Source organism: Heteronotia binoei, chromosome 11 (assembly GCF_032191835.1).
Source record: "Heteronotia binoei isolate CCM8104 ecotype False Entrance Well chromosome 11, APGP_CSIRO_Hbin_v1, whole genome shotgun sequence".
Taxonomy (NCBI): domain Eukaryota; kingdom Metazoa; phylum Chordata; class Lepidosauria; order Squamata; family Gekkonidae; genus Heteronotia; species Heteronotia binoei.
The window spans coordinates 77,875,886-77,901,201 of record NC_083233.1 but is presented as its reverse complement, the minus strand read 5'-3'; the positions used below and the strand labels follow the sequence as shown (position 1 = coordinate 77,901,201).

The 25,316-nt window shown below is 48.6% G+C and overlaps 1 protein-coding gene across 1 annotated transcript in view; it reads left to right on the top strand.

Moving 5' to 3' along the window:
• The window catches only part of IFT81 (intraflagellar transport 81), an 86,961-nt gene extending 63,141 nt beyond the window's left edge, over positions 1-23,820 (top strand). Inside the window, exons 13-19 of the mRNA XM_060250145.1 lie at positions 1,611-1,739; positions 1,977-2,066; positions 2,507-2,593; positions 3,187-3,258; positions 3,955-4,040; positions 15,284-15,329; positions 22,388-23,820. Of these exons, the coding sequence (XP_060106128.1) occupies positions 1,611-1,739; positions 1,977-2,066; positions 2,507-2,593; positions 3,187-3,258; positions 3,955-4,040; positions 15,284-15,329; positions 22,388-22,570 (693 nt within the window). The 3' untranslated portion in view covers positions 22,571-23,820. The remainder of the gene's footprint in view (positions 1-1,610; positions 1,740-1,976; positions 2,067-2,506; positions 2,594-3,186; positions 3,259-3,954; positions 4,041-15,283; positions 15,330-22,387) is intronic.
• Positions 23,821-25,316: the final 1,496 nt, after the last annotated feature.

The following is a 25,316-nucleotide window of genomic DNA, read 5'->3' as shown; positions in this document are numbered from 1 at the left end:
CTCCAGCGGTGGGGCTTTCCCTGTAACACGGAGCCTTCCCCTTTTGCAAGCGTCTCACTATGCTGGGAGAAAGTACCACCATTAGCAGATTGGATCCCCAGAGTCTTCCCTTCGGTCTTTTTTTTAATTGCCGAAAATGTACTGACACCTTCAAATACTTGTAAGAAATAATTCACCTTTATGTGCTTCATTTAAACCCTGTCTTTCTTCCCAATTGGGAGGGGGACCCAAAGCAGTTTGCATCATTCTCCTCTCTTCCATTTTATTCTGGGGGGTCAGGGAGGCTGAGAGGGGGTGAGTGGTCCAAGGTCATCCAGCAGGCTTCCTTGGCAAAGTTTAGATCATTGGAACCTGGGCCTCCCACATCCTGGCCCAGCATGCTCCACACCACACCACACCGGCCATGTTCTCCCCCCTGTCCTGTTCCCTCCATAGCCCATCTCATTCCTTGAGCTTCGTCAAGAAAAAAGGCAGCTAATAAATGAAGGTTTTTTAAATTAAAAAAATAACTAAATAATCCTTAGTCACTCTTGGTTCCAAAGCAGAAAGAGGCAAGAAGACAAGGGGAGGAGAAAGGAAAGAATGAGCAAAGTCAAGAAGAGAACTGGCTAAGCTTTGCATGGCTGATGTGCAGAAATTAGACCCCAGGTAGTAGCAGCAGAGGACTACATTTAAGAACATAAGAACATAAGAGAAGCCCTGTTGGATCAGGCCAGTGGCCCCTCCAGTCCAACACTGTCACATAAGAACATCAGAGAAGCCATGTTGGATCAGGCCAATGGCCCCTCCAGTCCAACACTCTGTGTCACATAAGAACACAAGAGAAGCCCTGTTGGATCAGGCCAATGGCCCATCCAGTCCAACACTCTGTGTCACACAGGGGCCAAATATATATATACACACACACTGTGGCTTATAGCCACTGATGGACCTCTGCTCCATATTTTTATTTAACCCCCTCTTGAAGCTGGCTATGCTTGTAGCTGCCACCACCTCCTGTGGCAGTGAATTCCGCATGTTAATCATTTGGAAGTCTTTGGGCAACTCCTCCTTCTGCTGGAGGCCGAATACTAGAAGAACCCCTCAAATAGAAGCAGAGCCTTTAAAAGAAAAAATTGACTTCAGCAAAATCATGACTATGCTCTTCACCACTCACGCTTTGACTGACAAACAAACGAAAGTCTGTCCTTGTATTTTTAACTTTTTAAAAGAAATCACATCCCATTCTATTTCCATTCCAGCATGTGCTATTCAGAAACTGCCAGTGAATCAGCCCCTTGGGTCTAATGAGAGCAGGTTCCCACACATGCCCATTGAAGCCACTGAAGCCACCTGTGGAGAGCCACTCCCACGGGTCGCCACCTTGTTCCTTGCCATTGCATCTGGCATTACTTGCTTGGTTAGAAAGTGAATCACTTTTAGACAGAGCCCTTGTTTTGTTTGATGCTTTTATCGGACTCACAAGAAGAGCTGTGGCAGAACATGGTAGCTGATGTCACGTGCGCAGGCTATTTCTTCCCCAAAACGATCCATAGCTGTCCACGAGCAGGGCTATAAGCAAGACAGCAGCATTTCCTGGGATGACGGTCTTCCTTTCCCTTTGCATCCAGCAAGCCATCGAGGCCAAAAAGGGCATCTCCGGATACAGCTACACACAGGAAGAGCTGGAGAGGGTGTCGGCGGTCAAGAGCGAAATGGATGAGATGAAGGGGCGCACTCTGGACGGCATGTCTGAAATGGTGATTTGGGCAGTATTGAAAGGCGGGTGGGATGGAGATGCTCGGTGGTGTGCTTGCACTTTGGCCAAATGGTACCATCTTCTCCTTTCTTCATGGCTCCCTTGATTTTTTTCCATTTCCCCTTTCCCGTCCGTTTGCTCCCCCCCACACACACACACACAATCTTTCCTTTCCCAGCTTTCTGGCTGCGCTATTTATAGAACCTTCACATGGTGTGTTTCACCTCCCATCAAACAGGTGAAAAAGCTGAACGCTCTGGTGGCGGATAAGAAGTCCAACCTTGCTCCCGTTATCAAAGACTTAAGGCAGTTGCGACAGAAGTGCCAGGCAAGTGGGGTTTTTTGTGGTGCTCTCGGAACACAGCTGGGCTCTGGGATTCATGACACTGGGGCAAGACTCCTCACACCGACGCTGAACTCAGTCCTGCAACGGATCGGGGCCTGTCCACTGGCCTGCCACATGCTGCTTGTAGCCCTGAGCGGGGCTCTGGAAAGTTTATACCCTGAAAATCCTGCAGTTAGTCTCTGCAGGTTGGAATGCCCCACCTACCTCGCAGGTGTCTGTTGTGGGGAAAGGAAGGGAAGGAGATTGTAAGCCGCTCTGAGACTCAGAATGAAGAGTGGGGTATAAATCCAGTCTCCTCTTCTTCTGTGGGGTGTCCTTTTAGTTTCTCTTGGCCCCTTTGTGCTCCAGGTACCAAAGGCAAGAGGGTGGGATTGGCTGAACCATGCTGTGCTTCACATGCCCATTTGCCTCCCTCTCTTTAGGAGCTGACTCAAGGATGTGAAGAGAAAAAAACCCAGTATGACAGCTGTGCAGCGGGGCTGGAGAGCAGCCGTTCTGCCCTGGCACAGGTAAGATGGCGGGAGGGAGGTGCAGCTCCCAGAGTAGCAGCCATGGCTGGGCTCCCTTACCCTACAGGTGGGGGGCTGTGTAGATGATCCTTGGGGAGCGGAAGAGTACAGGGAATGAAGAATACTCCACTGGCTGACTCTGGGCACAATTCAGAGGGCTGGTTCTTACCATTAAGGCCCTAAACGGCTTGAGACCAGGATAGCTGAATGACCCAGCCTGCCAGTTAAGATCTGCCTCTTGAGCCCTGCTCTCATTGTCCCCACCCTCAGAGATGAGGCAGGGAGCAACCAGGCCTTTTCAGTAATGGCCCCTTGCTTTTCTGCCCAGGCAGTAGGTTGCACTGCACAAAAGGGTTCAGAAACTTGCTTGGATAAACGTTTTAGGAACTGTGATCTGCAATGCTGTGTATAACTTATTGTAACTAGGATCCTATTTATGTAATTTCTATCTTGCTTAACGTGTCATGCGAATACTTATGCTCTGCTTTAGTTCTTTCTGGTGATTCCAGACTTCTGAAATCCAAATGCATTAGTTATTGGAATGTCCCATCTTTTGGGTGGTTGTACTGACCCACTCACTTCTTCTCCTTCAGGAGGTGAAAGTTCTTCATGAGGAATGTGGGCAGGAGGAAAGCCATTACCATCATATCAACTGCATGAAAAGGGTACGGGCTAGTTTGGTGTGGTGGTTAAGTGTGTGGATTCTTCTGGGAGGATCGGGTTTGATTCGGCACTCCTCCACCTGCAGCTGCTGGAATGGTCTTGGGTCAGCCTGGAAAGGGCAGCTTCTGTGAGAGCCCTCTCAGCCCCACCCACCTCACAGGGTGTCTGTTGTGGGGGAGGAAGGGAAAGGAGATTGTGAACTGCTCTGAGATTCAGAGTGAAGGGCGGGGTATAAATCCAATATCATCTTCATCATCATCATCTTCTGAGCCCGCTAGGGGAAGGCAGGATGTAGATATGATAAATAAATAAATCTTTGCAGCTTTTGTGCATTTGTGCACTGGGAGGCACGCATGTCTGTACTAGCCCCAGGGACTTCTGGAGCACTCTTCCCCCCTCCGTATAGGGCTTCAACTGCCCTCTTCTCATCTCATGGAAAAGGAGCTGGATGAACCTTCCTCCCACTTCTCTTTGCCACCATGGACAGAGAATCTGTCCACTTTGGAGAATCTCTTCAGGGTTTTTCATTGTTAATAAACATATAGGCCATAATTGTTGAAAAGGAAGAAAGGGGCTGAAAAGTGACTCTTTCAGAAATGCTCACAGAGTCCAAGCAAAATAAACATTTGTTACATGTTTGAAGACGATTTAAGCCGGACCCAAACTCTGTATCTAAACTTGTGAGGATTTTTTCTTAGATTCTGGATGTACAGCTCCAGCGTGCCAAAGAGGAGATGAAGATGTACGTCTCTCCCGATCCCCAGGAGAGGAGAAAGGCGATTAGGTAAATGTGCCAGGGATTCCGTGAGGCAAAACAAAGAGTTTTCAGAAAGGGAGGCTGCATCATGAGCGCTTGAACTAGAGGTGGCCACCTGAAGTTTCTCTGGAGTAAACAGCTACCCTGCAGAGGTGTGGAGCTGCTTCATGTTTACTACAGAGATGCCTCTCAGCTCTGCTACAATCTGTAAAGGACTATCTGCCTGCAGAAATGAGGCTGCAAAGAGAAACGCAAAGAGAAACAAAACGCTTGCTTATCTTGCAAGTTCCCGTTTATGGTGGCTAAATTGAGGGGCAGGTAAGGACAGGGTGCAAAGTATGTTTCCTTTGTTGTTTGCAATGGATTTATCTGCTTAACTGGAGGGAATCTGAATGATGCCAAAGGAAGCAGAAAGTCTCTGGAGCCCCAATTGAAACAAGGGAGCAGATAGAGTGGAAGGTAGCCAAGGATGCTCAGCTCCACAGTTAACTGCCCATGTTTCATTTCCCGTTTTGTACACCAGATCTGTTTGTTGTAGCCCTAGTATTTGCACTTGGTGGGACACAAGAGCCGTCTTTCAGCCCACATTTTAACATTCATATTAAGACCACTGGGGCTTGCCTGGAATGCAGGGGGCTATAGTGGGGTGGGGTGGAGCCTGTCTTTCTGGGGTGGGTGGGGATCTTTCTGAACATCAGAAGACCCCTGCTGGATCAGACCAATAGAATCATAGAGTTGGAAGGGACCTCTTGGGTCATCTACTCCAACCCCCTGCACAATGCAGGAAACTTACAAACACCTCCCCCTAAATTCACAGGATCCTCATTGCTGTCAGATGGCCATCTAGCCTCTGTTTAAAAACCTCCAAGGAAGGACAGCCCAACACCTCCCATGGAGGAAGCCTGTTCCACTAAGGAATCACTCTAAAGGTCAGGAAGTTCTTCCTAATATTAAGCCAGAAACTCTTTTGATTTAATTTCAACCCATTGGTTCTGATCCTACCTTCTAGGGCCACAGAAAACAATTCCACACCATCCTCTATATGACAGCCCTTCAAGTACTTGAAGAAGGTGATCATATCACCTCTCAGCCGCCTCCTCTCCAGGCTAAACATCCTCAGTTCCTTCAACCTTTCCTCGTAGGACTTGGTCTCCAGACCCCTCACCATCTTCATCGCCCTCTTTTGGACCCGTTCCAGCTTGTCTATATCCTTAAAATGTGGTGCCCAAAACTGAACACAATAGTCCAGGTGAGGTCTTACCAGAGCAGAGCAAAGCGATGCTATCACATCACGTGATCTGGACACTATACTTCTGTTGATACAGCCCAAGATTGCATTTGCCTTTTTAGCCACCCCATCACACTGTTGACTCATGTTCAGCGTATGATCCACTAAGACCCCTAGATCCTTTTTGCACATACTTCTGCTAAGACAAGTCTCCCCCATCGTATAACCATGCATTGGATTTTTCCTACCTAAATACAGAACTTTACATTTATCCCTGTTAAAATTCATTTTATTGATTTTAGCCCAGTTTTCCAGCCTGTCAACGTCATCCTGTATCATGTTTCTGTCTTCTTCTGTGTTTGCAACCCCTCCCAATTTAGTATCAGCTGCAAATTTAATAAGCATTCCCTCTCTTCCTTCATCCAAATAATTGATAAAGATGTTGAACAAAACTGGTCCCAGGACAGATCCTTAAGGCACTCCACTTGTCACTCCTCTCCAAGAGAATGAGGAACCATTCACAAGTACTATTTGGGTACGACCTGTCAACCAGTTACAGATCCACCTGATGGTAACAGGATCCAAACCACATTTTACCAACTTGTCAACAAGGATAGTATGTGGAACCTTATCAAAAGCCTTACTGAAATCAAGATAAACGATGCCTAGAACATTCCCCTGATCCAGCAAGGTAGTCACTTTCTCAGAAAAAGAGATCAGGTTAGTCTGACATGACTTGTTCTTGAGAAACCCATGCTGGCTCTTAGTAATCACATCCATTCTTTCTAAATGTTCCAGGACCAACTGTTTGATGATTTGTTCTAAAACTTTTCCAGGTATAGATGTCAAGCTGACAGGTCGGTAGTTATCCGGATCGTCTTTTTTCCCCTTCTTGAAGATGGGGACAACATTCGCCCGCCTCCAATCTTCCGGCACCTCTCCTGTTCTTCAAGAATTCTCAAAAGAGACTCAGAAATTACATCCACAAGCTCTTTTAGAACCCTTGGATGCAATTCATCTGGCCCTGAGGACTTAGTTTCACTCAAAGACCTAGGACTCAGGGTGTACCTAGGACTCAGGGTGGAGTGCCTCAATAGGACTCAGAGGTTGAGTGCCTCTGAACGTGGAGCTTCCCTTTAGTCACCACAGCTAGTAGCCACTGGCAGACCTATCCTCCATCAACCTGTCCAATCCCCTTTTAGATGTCCCTTCGACACAGAAGTTTTACAGTCGGTCAGAAAGCAGGTCTCTCATTCAGCCTTTCTACCAAAGGAGGATTTGACCAATGAACTGTCAGTTGAGGATTACAGGGTTCTTTTTAGTCCACCCCTGTAATGCAGAGTGCAGAGGAAGTGGGTGGGGCGTACAGGGGATTAATGGGTGTCAGACTAGAGAAAATACTCTCTTGTTCCCCTCCCCCCACCCCCATGTTGACAGGTCATAGTGACAGATGGCCTGGTGTGACATCTGTAGGTTGATTTTGCCCCATTTCGTCAAAAATCGGGACTATTTCCAGGCTTTGCTCATCTCAGCATAATGGAGTTTGTGGTTCCTCTGGACACGTACACTGGACTTGGCCTGTTTACCCTGCCCCAAACATGGGGGGTATTCCATAGCAGTTTCTGCCTGCCCAGCTCCTCACATGCCCTTCCCCAGTACTGAGAAGGATGGTGGTTGAGGCAGGTTGAGGCAAGTTTGCCCACCTTTTCTGGGGAAGAAAGCTGCCTCGTAATTCCTGCCATGTCCGAGGCTGCACTGTTCGTTTCTGGCTCATTTGTGACAGACTGCTGCTTCTCCCTCAAAAGCTAATCCAGGGTGCAGATTCTCCCAGGCGGAAGATCTTATGGAGGCTTGATGGGCTGCAGAACAAAACAGCCCAATGGAAAAAGCAGGCAGGGGTCTCCAAATGCATTCAGGGCTCGGGTGTCTTTTTTGTGGACGCTGGAATGTAAACGGAGCCCAGCTGACCCTTCAGCAAAACCTCTGTTTGTTAGTGGACCAAAAATGGCCTAATTCTGATCCCCGTCTCCATTCCATGGAGTCAGTCTTGAGGAATTTGAAAAGTTAATTTTATTCTCTAAAAATAGTTTAACTTTAAAAATTAAGCTGCATTCTTTCCAGGCATCATTATAAATAGCCCCAAAGCGGATGTTTAAAAGTCTAAATTTTCTGGTCTCTTTCTTTATAATAAACCAAACGTATCCTTGGGGCTGAACTGGAGGACCTGAAGAGCTGGGAAGGAAAGTCAATAGATGATTCTTTTTTTCTCAGGGCAACTGAAGCCACTTTGGTCCTTGCACAAAGGACAGCAGCTGCATGCAGGTTATGAGAAAGACAGATGTCCCAGGTGGCCAAACATGTCCCCGGCACAAATCCCCTCTCCCCACATAACATGCAATATAGGGGGTGAGGATGCATGAGAGAGCCAGTGTGGCGTAGTGGTTAAGTGCGCAGACTCTTATCGGGGAGAACCGGGTTTGATTCCCCACTCCTCCACTTACAACTGCTGCAATGGCCTTGGGTTAGCCGTAGCTCTCGCAGGAGTTGTCCTTGAAAGGGCAGCTGCTGTGAGAGCCCTCTCAGCCCCACGCACCTCACAGGGTGTCTGTTGTGGGGGGAGAAGATAGAGGAGATTGTTAGTCTCTGATTCAGGGAGAAGGGCAGGGTATACATCTGCAATCCTTCTTCTTCTTCTTCTGAGTGACTGGCACAAACTCCAAAGACTGGGGGATCATTCCCCCAGTGGAAACCTACAAGCATCTGCCCAATAGGATTTCCAGAATGTGCATTTCCTATCGCAAGCAGTTCTGGACATTCCTTATGATATATGCATCAACTTGTTAAGTCCCCCAACTGAATTTGGATTGCAGTCCTACTTCTACAGAAATCTAGGCTGCAGCTCCCAGGTGTCAGTGAATCAGAATGTGTGTTGTGTGCGTGTGCATGTAAAGTGTTGTCCGATCCTAGCTGACTTACGGTGCTCCCAAGCAAGGGGCTTTCAAGGCAAGGGAGAAGCAGGGGTGGTTTGCCATTGACCTTCCTCTGCAGTCTCCCTTGGTGGTCTCCCATCCAAGAACCCCAACCCTTTGTGTTCAAAACACAGGACTTTGTAAATTTAAAAAAAATGGGGTGGAGAGGGATGCTTGAGCCTACTCTAGGAAGCACTGGCTACTGGGGGCAGTTAAGCAAGGGCTAAAAGGGAATTTGGATCAGAGATCACCAAGGAAGTCCAGGGTGGCTTAGCTGAAGCAGGCAGTGGCAAACCACCTCAGAATGTCTCCTGCCTTGAAAATCCTATGAGGTCACAATAAGTCAGCTGTGACTTGATGGCAAAAGGGGGGTGGGGGAGATGAAAACAGAATGATGGGGGAATTCAACAGCTCAAGGCCCTAAGAGCTTATAGTATCCTGGAGAGGAATTTCCCCACTTCCTCACCCCTTCCCCGTTAGTGATTCCTTGTGGGCCCCCCGCTTATTCACCCTAAGAGCAAACCTGATGATTAAATGCTGTTCAGTAGGGCAGTGAAATGGAGCCATCCACAGACAAGGCTGGAGTTTCTGCTTATTCAAGGGATTCCTCCACATATGCAGTAAACACCACAAAAAGAAAGCTCTTACCTTAAATGGCCGGTGAGGGCTGAGACGGCTCATTGGAGCCCCAACTGACCCCCGTTGCCGTCCAGGAGATATGAAATGCTCAGGGCAGTTGAATGGCTATTGGGAGGGGCAGAGATAGATGAGCACAAGTGGAGGCTGTGTGAGAATTCTGGTGGAAGGAAGATGCAGGATCTTCTTCGTGGTCTCTGTGCAGTCCCACACATGGGTTTTCCTATCAGGACGAACCCTACCTCGGAGATTTTAAATAGCTAGCCTAGGCGTTATTTTTGGCGCGCACTCCCTCCCGCTCTGGGGAGCAGGCATCCACTGCGCATGCCTGTAGCGCGAGGGAGGCGCCCAACCCACTCAGTTTCTTTCCAACCGCCGCCCGGGATAGTCCTACCTCGTTGCGCTCCTCACTTACCTCAGATATCTAGCCTTCGTTTTCCTCAAGTTTCCTCTTCTTTCATCCTTCGCTATTTCTTCATATTCTTATCTTCAAAAAAAAAAAAAAAAAAAAAAAGATTTAGATAAATATCTTCCCCGCTTTTTCCTCAGACCTCCCTTCCCCCACCCCCACCCCCCCCCCCCGGGCGTATGGAAGGAAGGGACAGTAAAATAACTTTCAAAAGGTGCTCGCGCTGTAGGGCGAAAATCCCTACATCGGACGGGCATTCGCTTTGCTTGTTCTGTTTGGGAGAATCCCATAAAGTGGACGCCTGTGCGCACTGCCTTCAATTTTGCAAACAGGCGCGAAAAAACAGAGCCGCTAGACTCAGAAGCCACTTAATGGAGTCTGTGCTCCAGCCTGATATGTCGCAATCTTCGTCAGCAAGTAAGTCGCCTCCCCTACTGACTCCCCAAGGGGACGGCGCAAGGTCGGCAGCTTCAGTGGCCATTGCTCCCAGCAAGCATAAGTCCGGCGATGCCGCGAAAGCCGGCGACGGCGCGAGAACGTCAGAACAAACGGCCGCGGCGACTAAACCAAAGGGCGGGAAGCACACTAAGAAACATAAGCATTCCGACCCGAAGGGCCAGAAGGATTCGAGAAAACCGTCCGATCCGAAGGCTCCGCGGAAACCGACAGACCCGAAGGACCCGAAGATTCCGAAGGACTCGAGAAAATCCTCCGAACAACAGAATGAGCCTGAGACGCAATGCGAGCCTTCCACTCCCGGATCCGACACCCAGGAAGTGACCACCCCGGCTACGGAGTCGCCGCACCAGCAGACGGAAGAAGTTATTCCCATTCCGTCCCGATCCCCTTCCCCGCATGGATCCATGCTAGACCCTGCGCTGGAGCCGATTCGAGACCCGCAACAGTGGACTCGACACCACATCAATCCTAGATCGTTCCGCGATATGTCGAATCCCATCCAGCACAAACATGATGCTTACAGGTACTTCGATGCGCATCGGTTCCCAGCCAGGTCTCCCAGCATGGAGAGATATAGGTACCATCATGCGCGTTTCCCGGAGAGATCCCCTAGTAGAGGGAGGGACCGCCATCGCTACAACCCGAGATCTCGGTCCCCATCCATGTCCCCGAGGCGACGCCATTATGCTTCAAGGTCTCCTTCCATCGAATCCCATGCATGCTGCGGATACCATCATTCTCGGTACCGAACCGATTATCACATGAACCCATCCAAGGAAGCGACTCCTGTCCAACGGAGCAAGCAACCACCGAGACAGCCGTCTCCGACTCCTTCCACTTCGACTTCTAAACCTAGGGGTGCGATTCCAGTGGAACCCAAAAGCACGACTCCAACCAGACCGGACCTACCTGAACCCGAACCTGACTCTGATGCTGAATCCGAAGCTCAATCATCGGATTCGATACAGTCCATGTCCCCTGGGTCCCCTGCTTCAGATATCGCCAAGCCCGCGGATTTGTCACCTTCCGAAGGGGCAAAGACATACCTGGACTTGATTGCCAATATGGCCTCTGCACTTAACGTAACTCTGACTTCGGATGCACCCAAGGTGACAGACGTGGTACACGACCTGGTGCACTCAGATTTACCTGCTGGTTCCTTTCTGCCGATGCTGCCGGTACACCTAGAAGCCATCAAAGAAGCTTGGGACAACCCAGCCTCCATTCCCCCGACTTCAAAACGAATCGAATCCCTTTATAGGATCCAAGCACCGGATTCGAAATTTTTATTTAGCCATCCAGCACCGAATTCTCTGATAGTGCATTCATCTTCTAAAACCAAACAGACCCGCCACCCGGTACCCCCTGAGAAGGAAGGCAGGAAGTTAGATACTCTTGGAAGGAAAATGTATTCAATCTCGACGGCAACTGCCAAGATCAACAATTACCTAGCATACTTCGCCGCGTATTCCCACAATATCTCCTCCCAACTGAATACGCTAGTCTCTGCCCTGCCTGAGCCCTCCCAGAAACAAGCCTGCAAGCTACTTCAGGAGCTCAACAGGATTTCAAAGCAACAGATAAACACCATCCGTCACTCTGTGGGGTGCACTTCCAAGGCGATGGCCGCCTCCATTGCCCTAAGACGACATGCTTGGCTTCGATCCTCTTCGTTGCAGCCTGATCTAAAATTCAAGATAGAAGACCTTCCCTTCGATGGCCAAGGTCTCTTTAATGCCACAACGGACGATATACTGTCCACCGTGGATGACAGCCGCAAACGAGCGAAAAGATTGGGGGTAGCCCAACAGCAGCAACAACAACAGAGCTATAAGCCCAGATCATGGAAACCAACCCCCTTCAAACGTTCCAGATCCCCTCGACAATCTGAATACTGGAAACGTAAAGCTCCTCCTCCAAAGCAATCCTTTAACCAGAGACAGCAGAGACCACAACCACCTAAAAAGGCTGCATCTTCATCGAAGCAGTCTCTTTGACTTTCTACCTCTACCACTTCAGCACGTCTCCAGACTTCTTCCATTTATCGACAATTGGCAACAAATAACCACAGACAAATGGGTTCTGAACATTATTTTGAGGGGCTACTCCATAGAGTTCCAAGCACCACCAAAAAGACATCATTTTGTTTCCACTCCCCCATCACCTTCCCTTCAGGAAGAAATAGACACCTTAACAGCCAAAGCGGCTATAGAGCCTGTCCCAGTCCAGTATCATCGGACAGGTTTTTATTCCAGGTACTTTCTAGTCCCGAAAAGGGATGGGGGACAGCGCCCGATTCTGGATCTAAGAGCCCTAAACAAATTCATCCGCCACAGAAAATTCAGAATGATCACCTTACAATCGATTCTGCCATTAATCCCCAGAAACTCCTGGATGGCACTGGTAGATTTACAGGACGCATACTTCCACCTGACAATACACCAATGCCACAGGAAGTTTCTGCGTTTCGCCGTTGGCAACAACCACTACCAGTTCCGAGCTCTGCCCTTCGGACTTTCCACGGCACCACGGACATTCACAAAATGTATGGCGGTTATTGCAGCGTACCTCAGGCAACGCGGCGTTGCAACCTACCCATACATAGACGATTGGCTCCTTGTGGGAGCTTCAAGGACACAGTTGATGAAGGACATTTCCATCACACTTGCGCTCCTAGCAAACCTGGGCCTCCAGGTCAATCATCAAAAGTCACACCTTACCCCAACTCAAGACATTCAGTTTATTGGGGCTCGTTTGTGCACCACGGACCACAAGGCGTATCTTCCTGTGGACAGGATATCCTCCATTCAGACGCTGGCCACACAAATAATGCAACAACCCAAACAAGCGGCCTTCAACATTCAGCGCATGTTAGGACTTATGGCAGCCACAACGGCAGTTCTGACACACGCAAGACTACGCATGCGAACCCTACAAATCTGGTTCGTCCGCGCGTTTCGACCCCAACACCAATCTCAAGGAACGGTCCTCACTGTTCCGAGCCACATCCTCCCTTCGCTCGAATGGTGGACAGTTCGAGCTCACCTGCTTGCGGGAATGCCCTTTTTACGGCCAAGTCCATCAGCAGTGGTTACAACAGACGCCTCGAGATGGGGCTGGGGAGCTCATCTCGACGTACTCACGGTCCAGGGGCAATGGACACCGTACGAACAGTCGCTCCACATCAATTGCTTAGAGCTTCTAGCTGTTCACAGAGCGTTAAAATCGTTCCTTCCATCTCTTCAAGGCCTACACGTACAGATCGCCTCAGACAATGTGGCGACGGTTTTTTATATAAACAGGCAAGGAGGGACAGCATCCACCCGCCTTTGCAAAAGAGCAATGCACCTGTGGCATTGGAGTATTGCCCATCAGATTCACCTCACTGCGGTACATCTTCCTGGCATACAGAATGTTCAAGCGGACAGACTGAGCAGATATTCCATCAACGACCACGAGTGGTCACTCCACCGGTCATACCTTCTGCCAGTATTCCGGAAATTCGGAACTCCGTCAATAGATGCGTTTGCTGCACCAGACAATGCACAGTGTGCGATCTTTTTTATGAGAGGTCCGCCCTCACAACAGTCTGCAGGGGATGCCTTCATACAGACGTGGGCCGGTCCACTACACTTCCTCTTCCCTCCCTTTCCGTTAATAACACGGTGCATACAGAAAATTCAACTGGACAACACAAATTGCATTCTCGTGACGCCATGGTGGCCACGTCAGCCATGGTTCACAACCCTTCTCCTCCTGTCAGAAAGCACTTACCATCACTTCCCTCTGGCACACAACCTCCTGTCCCAACAGAACGGCAGGGTTCTGCACCACGACCCGAACAGACTTCGCCTGACGGCCTGGAGGATATGTTCTCAGACTTTCCTGAAGGAGTAAGACACGTTCTCCTTAATGCAAGGAAACCGTCAACAAGGAAGTCATATTCCATGAAATGGAAAAGGTTTTCCATCTACGCTACCAAGCATAATTTCAGACCCTCCTCGGCTTCCATGCCTCAAATCTTAGCATATACACTGCATTTGTCAGAAAAGGGCCTTACGTACTCCTCTCTGAAGGTGCACCTGGCAGCAATCTCAGCTTTTCACCCGCATGTACAGGGTCGAACTGTCTTCTCACACCCTGCTGCGAAATCCTTCTTAAAGGGAATCTTACATTTGCACCCACCACTACGGCAAATGTATCCTAGCTGGAGTTTGTCACTAGTGCTTAGCCAACTAGTAAAACCACCTTTTGAACCTATGGCTACGATACCACTTCACCTCCTCTCATGGAAAACGGCTCTTTTAGTTGCACTCACCTCTGCTAAAAGAGCAAGTGATCTCTGCGCGTTCAGAGCGGACTCGCCTTACACCATGTTTCACCATGATAAGGTGGTGTTACGGCCAGATCCCGCTTTCTTACCGAAGGTGGTCTCCGCATTCCATCTGCATAGAACCACTACCTTACCTGCCTTTTTCCAACGGCCTACGGATAAGGGCCAAGAAGCTCTACACTGTCTAGACGTGAGAAGAGCACTCGCCTACTATATAGATCGAACTGCATCGTTCCGCACAGACTCCAGACTTTTCGTGGCCTACGGCCGCCGTCATAAGGGAAAAAAGATATCTACGCAGAGACTATCAAAGTGGTTGGTTGCTGCTATAGAGCTGTGCTACAAGCTCGCGAAGCAACCAGTTCCATCTGCCATAAGAGCTCATTCTACAAGAGCTTTGTCAACGTCATCTGCCCTTGCCAGGGGTGTATCCATGGAGGACATTTGCGCTGCTGCCGCTTGGTCTTCCTCCTCGACCTTCGCCACGCACTACGCTTTGGACGTTCGTGCTAGGCGGGATGCATCCTTTGGACAGGCAGTTCTTCGCTCCATCTTTGACTAAGAAGCTGGTCCGGGCTTGGTGAGTAGTTACTTACCTTATAGCCTATAATGTGCTGCCTATGTTGCACTAACCTTTGCACTATTTTTTCCTCCAACTCTAGTGCCAGCACCCACCGCCTTGCAGATCAGCTTATCAGTCACCCATGTGTGGGACTGCACAGAGACCACGAAGAAGATAAACAGGTTACTCACCTGTAATTGATGATCTTCGAGTGGTCATCTGTGCAGTCACACACGCCCGCCCAGCCGTCCCCGCTGCTGGCTACTTGTCTTATATATCCGCGCTCCTATGATGTCAGCGGCGGGGAAAGAAACTGAGTGGGTTGGGCGCCTCCCTCGCGCTACAGGCATGCGCAGTGGATGCCTGCTCCCCAGAGCGGGAGGGAGTGCGCGCCAAAAATAACGCCTAGGCTAGCTATTTAAAATCTCCGAGGTAGGGTTCGTCCTGATAGGAAAACCCATGTGTGTGACTGCACAGATGACCACTCGAAGATCATCAATTACAGGTGAGTAACCTGTTTTTCCTTGTAGGGGATCTCTTGCATAACTCCTGGCATGTAGGGATGAAAACATCAATCCGTTTCACAGGGGTATTGTCAGAATTACACCAGACCTGAATCGTCTTGAACTTTCTGAATACTAAATAGTGGTGGTTAAATGCATTATTCTTTTTAGGGAGCAATATTCCCGGATGATCACAGAACAAGAAAACTTGGGGAAGGTAATGCAATGTTTGGGGTTTTTTGTTTTAAGAACAACTCCATTTTAGTGGGGGGGGGGGGACTGTTTTCTGAAACGGAACTATGCAAACCATGCTAAAGTCAGTTTCCTACAGATAATGCCTGGGCTGTTTAACTATCTTTTGTGACCAGTGCATTCCCTGGAAAGCCCCAGGATAAGATACTGTGATGCAGATGAAACACTGCCAGATCAAATTCGAAGTGATATATACAAGCAACTGACAGAAGACAATGCATTTCCCAAGCTGTTGTTCTCGGTATCTTTTTAAAAGGTGACACATTTGATGATCTTCTTCGTGGTCTCTGTGCAGTCCCACACATGGGTTTTCCCGTCAGGACGAACCCTACCTCGGAGATTTTAAAAGCTAGCCTAGGCGTTATTTTTGGCGCGCACTCCCTTTCGCTCTGGGGAGCAGGCATCCACTGCGCATGCCTGGAGCGAGAGGGAGGCGCCCCACCCACTCAGTTTCTTTCCAACCGCCGCCCGGGATAGTCTTACCTCGCTGCGCTCCTCGTTTACCTCAAACATCTAGCCTCCGTTTCTTCACGTTTTCCTCTTTATTCTATTTCCCTTGCTATTTTTCTTATATTCTTATACTCTCTAAAAAAAAAAAAAAAAAAGCATAAATATCTTCCCCGCTTTTACCTCAGACCTCCCTTCCCCTACCCCCCCCCCCCCGGGCGTATGGAAGGAAGGGACAGTAAAATAACTTTTTAAAGGTGTTCGCGTTGTAGGGCGAAAATCCCTACATCAGACGGACATTCGCTTTGCTTATTCTGCTTGGGAGAAACCCATAAAGTGGACGCCTGTGCGCATTGCCTTCAATTCGGCAAACAGGCGCGCAAAAACAGAGCCGCTAGACTAAGAAGCCATCTTATGGAGTCTGTGCTTCACCCTGAAATGTCTCAATCTTCTTCTGCAAGTAAGTCGCCTCCCCTCCTGACTCCCCAAGGGGACGGCGCACGGTCGGCAGCTTCAGTGGCCATTGTTCCCAGCAAGCATAAGCCCGGCGATGCCGCGAAAGCCGGCGACGGCGCGTCAGAACAAACGGCCGCGTCTACTAAAACGAAAAGTGGGAAGCACACTAAGAAACACAAGCACTCCGATCCGAAGGGCCCGAAGGATTCGAGAAAACCTACCGATCCGAAGGACCCGAAAAAATCTACCGACCCGAAGGACTCGAGAAAATCTACCGACCCGAACAAATCTTCGGAACAACAGAAAGCCCACGAGCCTGACAGACAATGTGAGCCCTCCACACCCGGATCCGATACCCAAGAAGCGGCCACCCCGATTACGGAATCACGGCATCAGCAGACGGAAGAAGTTATTCCGATTCCGTCTCGATCCCCTTCTCTGCAAGGATCCATACCAGACCCTTCGCTGGAGAAGATCCGAGACCCGCTGCAGTGGACTCAACAGCACATCAACCCTAGATCGTTCCGCGATATGTCGAATCCCATCCAATACAGACATGACGCTTATAGGTACTTTGATACTCATCGGTTCCCAGCCAGATCTCCCAGCATCGAGAGACATCGGTACCATCATACGCGTTTCCCGGAGAGATCCCCTAGTAGGGGGAGGGACCGCTATCGCTACAACCCGAGATCTCGGTCTCCATCCATGTCCCCGAGACGACGCCACTACGCTTCGAGGTCTCCATCAATGGATTCCCATCCATGTTGCGGCTACCACCACTCTCGGTACCGTACCGATTACCACAGGAACCAATCCAAGGAAGCGACTCCTGTCCAACGGAGTAAGCAACTAACAAAACAGCCATCTCCGACTCCTTCCACTTCGACTTCTAAGCTTAAGAGTCCAACCAGACCTAAAAGCACGACTCCAACCAGACCGGACCCAACGGCACCCGAACCTGACTCTGATGCCGAATCCGACGCACAATCATCGGACTCGATACAGTCGATGTCCCCTGGATCCCCTGCCTCGGATATCGCCAAACCCGCGGATTTGTCACCTTCCGAAGGGGCAAAGACATACCTGGACTTGATTGCCAACATGGCCTCTGCACTTAACGTTACCCTTACCTCAGATGCACCCAAGGTAACAGACGTGGTACACGACTTGGTGCACTCAGATTTACCTGCTGGTTCCTTTCTGCCGATGTTACCAGTACACCTAGAAGCCATCAAAGAAGCTTGGGACAACCCAGCATCTATTCCCCCAACTTCAAAACGAATTGAATCCCTTTACAGGATCCAAGCAACGGAGTCGAAATTTTTATTTAGCCATCCAGCCCCGAACTCTCTGATAGTTCATTCTTCTTCTAAATCTAAACAGACACGTCACCCTGTACCTCCTGAGAAGGAAGGCAGGAAATTAGACACCCTAGGAAGGAAAATGTATTCAATTTCTAAGGCAAATGCCAAAATCAACAATTACTTAGCATACTTCGCCGTGTATTCCCACAATATCTCCTCCCAACTAAATACGCTGGTCTCTGCCCTACCTGAACCTTCCCAGAAACAAGCCTATAAGCTGCTACAGGAGCTCAACAGGGTTTCAAAGCAACAGATAAATACTATCCGACACTCTGTGGGGTGCACTTCAAAGGCGATGGCTGCCTCAATTGCCCTAAGACGACACGCTTGGCTTCGATCCTCTTCGTTGCAACCTGATCTTAAGTTCAAAATTGAGGACCTTCCCTTCGACGGCCAAGGTCTCTTTAATGCCACAACAGACGATATACTTACCACCGTGGACGACAGCCGCAAACGAGCCAAAAGGCTCGGTGTAGCGCAACAACAACAACAGCAGAGCTATAAGCCCAGACCATGGAAACCAATGCCGTTCAAACGCTCCAGATCTCCTCGACAATCTGAATACTGGAAACGTAAGGCGCCTCCTCCGAAGCAATCCTTTAACCAGAGACAGCAGAGACCACAACCACCTAAAAAGGCTGCGTCTTCATCAAAGCAGTCTCTTTGACTTTCTACCTTTACCAACCCAACACATTTCCAGACTTCTTCCATTTCACGAGAACTGGCAACAAATAACCACGGACAAATGGGTTTTAAATATCATTTTGAGAGGCTACTCGATAGAGTTTCAAACACCACCAACAAAACATCATTTTGTTTCAACTCCCCCATCCCCTTCCCTTCAGGAAGAAATAGACACCTTAACAGCCAAAGCGGCTATAGAGCCTGTCCCAGACCAGTACCATCGGACCGGATTTTATTCCCGGTACTTTCTAGTTCCCAAAAGGGATGGGGGACACTGCCCGATTCTGGATCTAAGAGCCCTAAACAAATTCATCCGTCACAGAAAATTCAGAATGATCACCTTACAATCGATTCTGCCCTTAATCCCTCGAAACTCTTGGATGGCACTGGTAGATTTACAGGACGCATACTTCCACCTGACAATACACCAATGCCACAGAAAGTTCCTGCGTTTCGCCGTGGGCAGCAACCACTACCAGTTCCGAGCCCTACCCTTCGGACTCTCCACAGCACCACGGACATTCACGAAATGTATGGCGGTAATTGCGGCATACCTCAGACAACGCGGAATTGCAACCTACCCATACATAGACGATTGGCTCCTCGTGGGAGCTTCAAAGGCACAGTTGATGAAGGACATTTCAATGACACTTGCGCTCTTAGCAGAACTGGGCCTCCAGGTCAATCAACAAAAGTCACACCTGACCCCAACTCAAGACATCCATTTTATAGGGGCTCGCTTGTGCACCACGGACCACAAGGCATACCTTCCTGTAGACAGGATATCTTCCATTCAGACACTGGCCACACAAATAATACAACAACCCAAACAAACGGCCTTCAACATTCAGCGCATGTTAGGACTTATGGCAGCCACGACTGCAGTTTTAACACACGCAAGACTACGCATGCGAACCCTGCAAATCTGGTTCGTCCGTGCATTTCGGCCCCAACGCCAGTCTCAAAGAACCGTCCTCACTGTTCCAAACCACATCCTCCCCTCACTCGAATGGTGGACAGTACGAGCTCACCTGCTTGCAGGAATGCCATTTTTACGGCCAAGCCCATCAGCAGTAGTTACAACAGACGCCTCGAGGTGGGGCTGGGGAGCCCATCTCGACATACTCACTGTCCAGGGGCAATGGACACCGTACGAACAGTCGCTCCACATCAATTGTTTAGAGCTTCTAGCTGTTCACAGAGCTTTAAAATCGTTTCTCCCATCTCTTCAAGGCCGACATGTACAAATCGCTTCAGACAATGTGGCGACGGTCTTTTATATAAACAGGCAAGGAGGAACTGCATCCACCCGTCTTTGCAAAAGAGCAATGCACCTTTGGCACTGGAGTATTGCTCACCGGATCCATCTCACTGCGGTACATCTTCCTGGCGTCCAGAATGCTCAAGCGGACAGGCTGAGCAGATATCTCATCAACGACCACGAGTGGTCACTCCACAGGTCATATCTTCTGCCAGTATTCCGGAAATTCGGAACCCCCTCAATAGATGCGTTTGCTGCACCAGACAATGCACAGTGTGCTCTCTTTTTTATGAGAGGTCCGCCCTCACAACAGTCTGCAGGGGATGCCTTCATACAGACATGGACCGGTCCACTACACTTCCTCTTCCCACCCTTCCCGTTGATAACACGATGTATACAGAAAATTCAACTGGACAACACAGATTGCATTCTAGTGACGCCATGGTGGCCACGCCAGCCATGGTTCACAACCCTCCTCTTTCTGTCAAAAAATACTTACCATCACTTTCCTCTGGCACAGAACCTCCTGTCTCAGCAGAACGGCAGGGTTCTCCATCACGACCCGAACAGGCTTCGCTTGACGGCTTGGAGGATATGTTCTCAGACTTTCCTGAAGGAGTAAGACATGTCCTCTTAAATGCGAGGAAACCAGCAACGAGAAAGTCATACTCCATGAAATGGAAAAGATTTTCCATCTACGCTACCAAGCATAACTTCAGACCTTTCTCGGCTTCCATACCTCAAATCTTGGCATATACACTGCATTTGTCAGAAAAGGGCCTCACGTACTCATCTTTAAAGGTGCACCTTGCAGCAATCTCAGCTTTTCACCCGCATGTACAGGGTCGGACTGTCTTTTCACACCCTGCTGCGAAATCCTTTTTAAAAGGAATCTTACATTTGCACCCACCATTGCGGCAAATGTATCCTAGCTGGAGTTTATCGCTAGTGCTAAGCCAGCTAGTAAAACCGCCTTTCGAACCTATGGCTACGATACCGCTTCACCTTCTCTCATGGAAAACGGCACTATTAGTCGCACTCACCTCTGCTAAGAGAGCAAGTGATATTTGTGCGTTCAGAGCAGACTCGCCTTACACCATTTTTCACCACGATAGGGTGGTGTTACGGCCAGACCCTGCCTTCTTACCCAAGGTGGTTTCCGCATTTCATTTGCACAGAATCACAACCTTACCTGCCTTTTTCCAACGTCCTACGGACAAGGGTCAAGCAGCTCTACACTGTCTAGATGTTAGAAGAGCACTCGCTTACTATATAGATAGAACAGCATCGTTCCGTACGGACTCCAGACTTTTTGTGGCCTACGGCCGCCTTAATAAGGGAAAAAAGATATCTACACAGAGACTGTCAAAATGGTTGGTTGCTGCTATAGAGCTGTGCTACAAACTCGCAAAGCAACCAGTCCCATCTGCCATACGAGCTCATTCCACAAGAGCTTTGTCAACGTCATCTGCCCTTGCCAGGGGTGTATCCATGGAAGACATTTGCGCTGCTGCCGCCTGGTCTTCCCCTTCGACCTTCGCCATGCACTACGCTTTGGACGTTCGTGCTAGGCGAGATGCATCCTTCGGACAAGCAGTACTCCGCTCCATCTTTGACTAAGGATGCTTGGTGAGTAATTGCTTACCTTGTAGCCTGTTATGTGCTGACTGTGTTGCACTAACCTTTGCATTATTCTTTTCTCCAACTCTAGTGCCAGCACCCACCACCTTGCAGGTCAGCTTATCAGTCACCCATGTGTGGGACTGCACAGAGACCACGAAGAAGATAAACAGGTTACTCACCTGTAATTGATGATCTTCGAGTGGTCATCTGTGCAGTCACACACGCCCGCCCAGCCATCCCCGCTGCTGGCTACTGGTCCTATACAACCGCTCACCTACTATGTCAGCGGCGGGGAAAGAAACTGAGTGGGTGGGGCGCCTCCCTCTCGCTCCAGGCATGTGCAGTGGATGCCTGCTCCCCAGAGCGAAAGGGAGTGCGCGCCAAAAATAACGCCTAGGCTAGCTTTTAAAATCTCCGAGGTAGGGTTCGTCCTGACGGGAAAACCCATGTGTGTGACTGCACAGATGACCACTCGAAGATCATCAATTACAGGTGAGTAACCTGTTTTTACTGCGCTGATGACAACCCTTGTGGAGTTCTAAACATTTTTAGCCTTTTATGATGTTCAGCGTAACACTGAAAAGCATTTCTAATTTGTTGTTCTGAAAGGTCTTCTCTTCAATTTTAACCTGTATAAACCTAGCTTACACGCATACTTCAAATGCAGAATTTTCTTGTAAAGTGTAATTTTAGGCTTTCTCATTTCAATGAGACGTTTACTCTAGGGCACAAATCACCCAAGTCAAGAAATGACTGATTTGTAAATACTTTCTCAGAACGAATACAGTTCATTCCAAACAGAAACCAAATATACCCTTTGAGTTTTTAGCCCCAAGAAGGCTTCGTTGCCATGTTCCCATTTAACCATCTCTTCTGTGGGATTGCCGTAAAACCACCCGTTATGTTAATGTGGACTGTTTGTAGTATTCAACGGCTTGCAGTTCCCGAGTTGCCCTATTCCGCCAGCACTACGTTGGGGGCTGTTTTCCACAGACAGCGCCACAACTGACCTCCATTCACTTCAGTTGCTGGTGATGCTGTCAAAGTGAAAGGAGCAGTCACTGCTTGTGCAGAGTAATGCTTTTAGGTCCAGTCAGTGGGGTATTTTGCAAAGCATCCAACACAAGCATCAGCTGGCAGATGCAGTTGTGGGCAATGGGTCTGACTGTCCTTTCTTAATAACAGAAGCTGCGAGAGAAGCAAAAAGCAGTCCGGGAGAGCCATGGCCCCAACATGAAGCAGGTGAAAATGTGGCGGGATTTCGAGTTGCTGATGGAGTGCAAGAAGGAGTGTTTCCTAAGGCAACAGAATCAGGTCTCCATCGGCCAGGTCATTCAGGAAGGAGGAGAAGACCGGCTGGTGTTGTGAGCGCTGGCTGCCCGTATTCCCTCATGCCCTTCTCCCTCTTAAGAATTCTAGGCTAGTTCTCCAACTTCTTTGGCACAAGCTGCAGTTCAGCCAAGAGGCTCAACTGTAAAAGGTGGGAAAGAGAGGTCTCAGCTGAGTTTGGAATTAAGGTGAGAGCTTTTCAGCTAGCTCTCATTTCAAGGCGAGAAAATGAACTTTTCTCATGCATATGGAATGCCATTGGAAGGTCAGTCTAATAGCATAGGGGAAAGGAAGAGGGTGCCTCTCCCCCGTTTGAATAGCCCAGGCCAAGTCCATCTCTTGGGCCATGAGCTGGCTTTTTCCCCAGCATAGCTGTGTGGGGAGAACTCCTGTTCCAGGTGAACTCCTTGCAGATGGCATTCTCCTTCTGGTCTGTTGGGGTAATAGTTTCTAGGCGGCACTTTGAGGAGCTGCACCTGCAGTCAAGAAGTCCAAATGCCCCACTCAGTCATGTGCAAGCCAGACGTTTTGCCCCCATTCCTGCACTTCAGGAATGGCGCCAGTCCCACACCCAAGAGGCAAGAGTGGAACTAAAAGGAAATGGCTTGAATCTTCAGCCTCTTCCATGTTTATTTCCTCATCAAAATTTGATGCTGCTCTTTAACTGGTCCTTAAATGACATCAGAAGCCACCACATGTTCACCTGTTAAAGTTCCAACTCCATCTCTTGTTTGAGCATTTGATAACTTCCCAAGAACGGAGCTCTTTGCAATTGCATGATGGTCTTTGTTGTAGAGTTTTTCTAAAGACTGGTGTCATTTTGCACAGGAGGCTTAGTCCAGTGTAGGAACACCAGCCTCAGCTTCCCTTGCAGAAGGAGAAAAGGCCAGTTATCATAACTGCCTTGCTGGCCTTGTCTATCTCTGTATTCCCTCCTGTTGCATTTGTGTGCTCTCGGGATCAGAAAAGCTGTCTCATCACTCTTTCCACCACAGCCTGTCTTCAAATTACTGCTTTTCTGGGATTAACTTTCAGAATTCAGGGTTCCAGGTTGTTGCTTCCTTGAAGTGTTTGAAATTCTAGTTAAGTCATTTAGGAACATTTCGGTTTTCCTTGAAACCTTTAGGTTTTTACAGTAGTTTTTTCAGCTTTGTTACAACACTGATATTTTTGCCTTTCAAGAGCACCTGTGGCTCTCTGCTCTCTGCCTTTTTTGTATTGGCTGGTGAATAGATTTAATGTATTGTTAATACAGCTATAGAGGCAAATAAAAGTTACTGTTGACCATGTTGATGTTTCCACTTTCTTTCCTTTTGGTCCCTTTTTCAGTGCATTTAAGGGAAAAAACCAGGAGTGTCCAGTCCAACTTTGCCTCCCAGAATTACTCTTGCAAGAACCCCAAAGGAAACTTTCTGAGCAGCCCACAGACTCCACAATAAACTGGTAGACCTGAAACTGACACACACACAGTCAGACAGCTTCTGTTTGGCTGCCTCGTCTATTTCTTGAGCTGCGGTGAAGCAGAGTGCCTGGTTGCATACTGAGTGCTGACTTGAGGGGGAGCTGCAAAGCCACAGCTGTCCTCTTCAGCAGCGTGGGAAGTGGGAGGCCTGCTCTGTACAGCAGCAGTCTAGAGATGGACGAACTTCCCCGACACTGTTCAGATCTGAGCTTTACAGACTGAGTTATTTTCCTCTTTTTATTCCAAGATGAGTTCCATACTTCAGAAAATCCACCATATCCCTGTCTGTTGGCTGGATCTTACACGTGGGTTGTTTGCCACGGCTTGTATACCGCTGAAAAGTTGGTGTTTCCCCTGCATTATTTCCCTAATTTGCTTTACTTCGGTCATTTTGGACAGATCAGCAAAGCTAGAGTAGCTGCCATGTGGATGGGAAAGTGTGGATTTCGCCCCCCCCCCCCCCCCCACGCATGCACACACACACACTGGGGATGTTTTTAAAAACTGAGTAGTGCTATAATGTTATAACAACTTATTACAGCAATGTACTGGTTCCCAGCTTTCATTAGGAAGAAAAACTAGTCTTTTTGTTGCACAGTGAAAAGAACAAATGTTTAGCGTGCACCTTGCTCTTTATAATTCAGCAACAAGAAGAGTCAGATAATTATTTTTTATTAAAGTTGATGAAATAGATTGTTGTGGGAGGCCTTTATAATCGAGGAATACCTAATTTTTAAAAACAAACCCTCTTGTATGTCGGGGGGAAATGGTGGGTGTGGGGAAACCACCATGTAACACCCACTCCACAGCAATGATGAAAACATCTCTGGGAGGGAAACTGCCCCCCCACACACACACCTTTTGGACTAGAGGCAAGTTTCCCACACTATCTGATGGTAGACTAGGACCAGGGAAACCCCCACCCCCAAGTGCCTTGAATAGTATTCCAGCAGTTCCCGAAACATGGATCCTAGGAAATGTGCTGGAGTCTCCCTGAATCTGCAAATACATCTTTTGTTGTATTTATAGTTTCCTTTTTTTTTATGTGCCTTTCAAAAATCTCTGGTGTGGTCAGAGTGGCTAGGGACTTGGATCTGTGTTCAAATCTCATGTCATGGACTTTTTGGCATGGCCTTGAAGAATCACACTCATGTCTTCCTCAGCTGCCCTTCTTTGAAATGAAAGTATTCCTCTACATCGCACGGGCAAATAAAACACACTTCTAAAGATCTTCTGTCTAAACAAATAATAGTAGAAATCCTTTGCCTACTTAATAGGACAATGATGCTGTGTGTGTGTGTGTTTATGCATGCGTGCTTAATT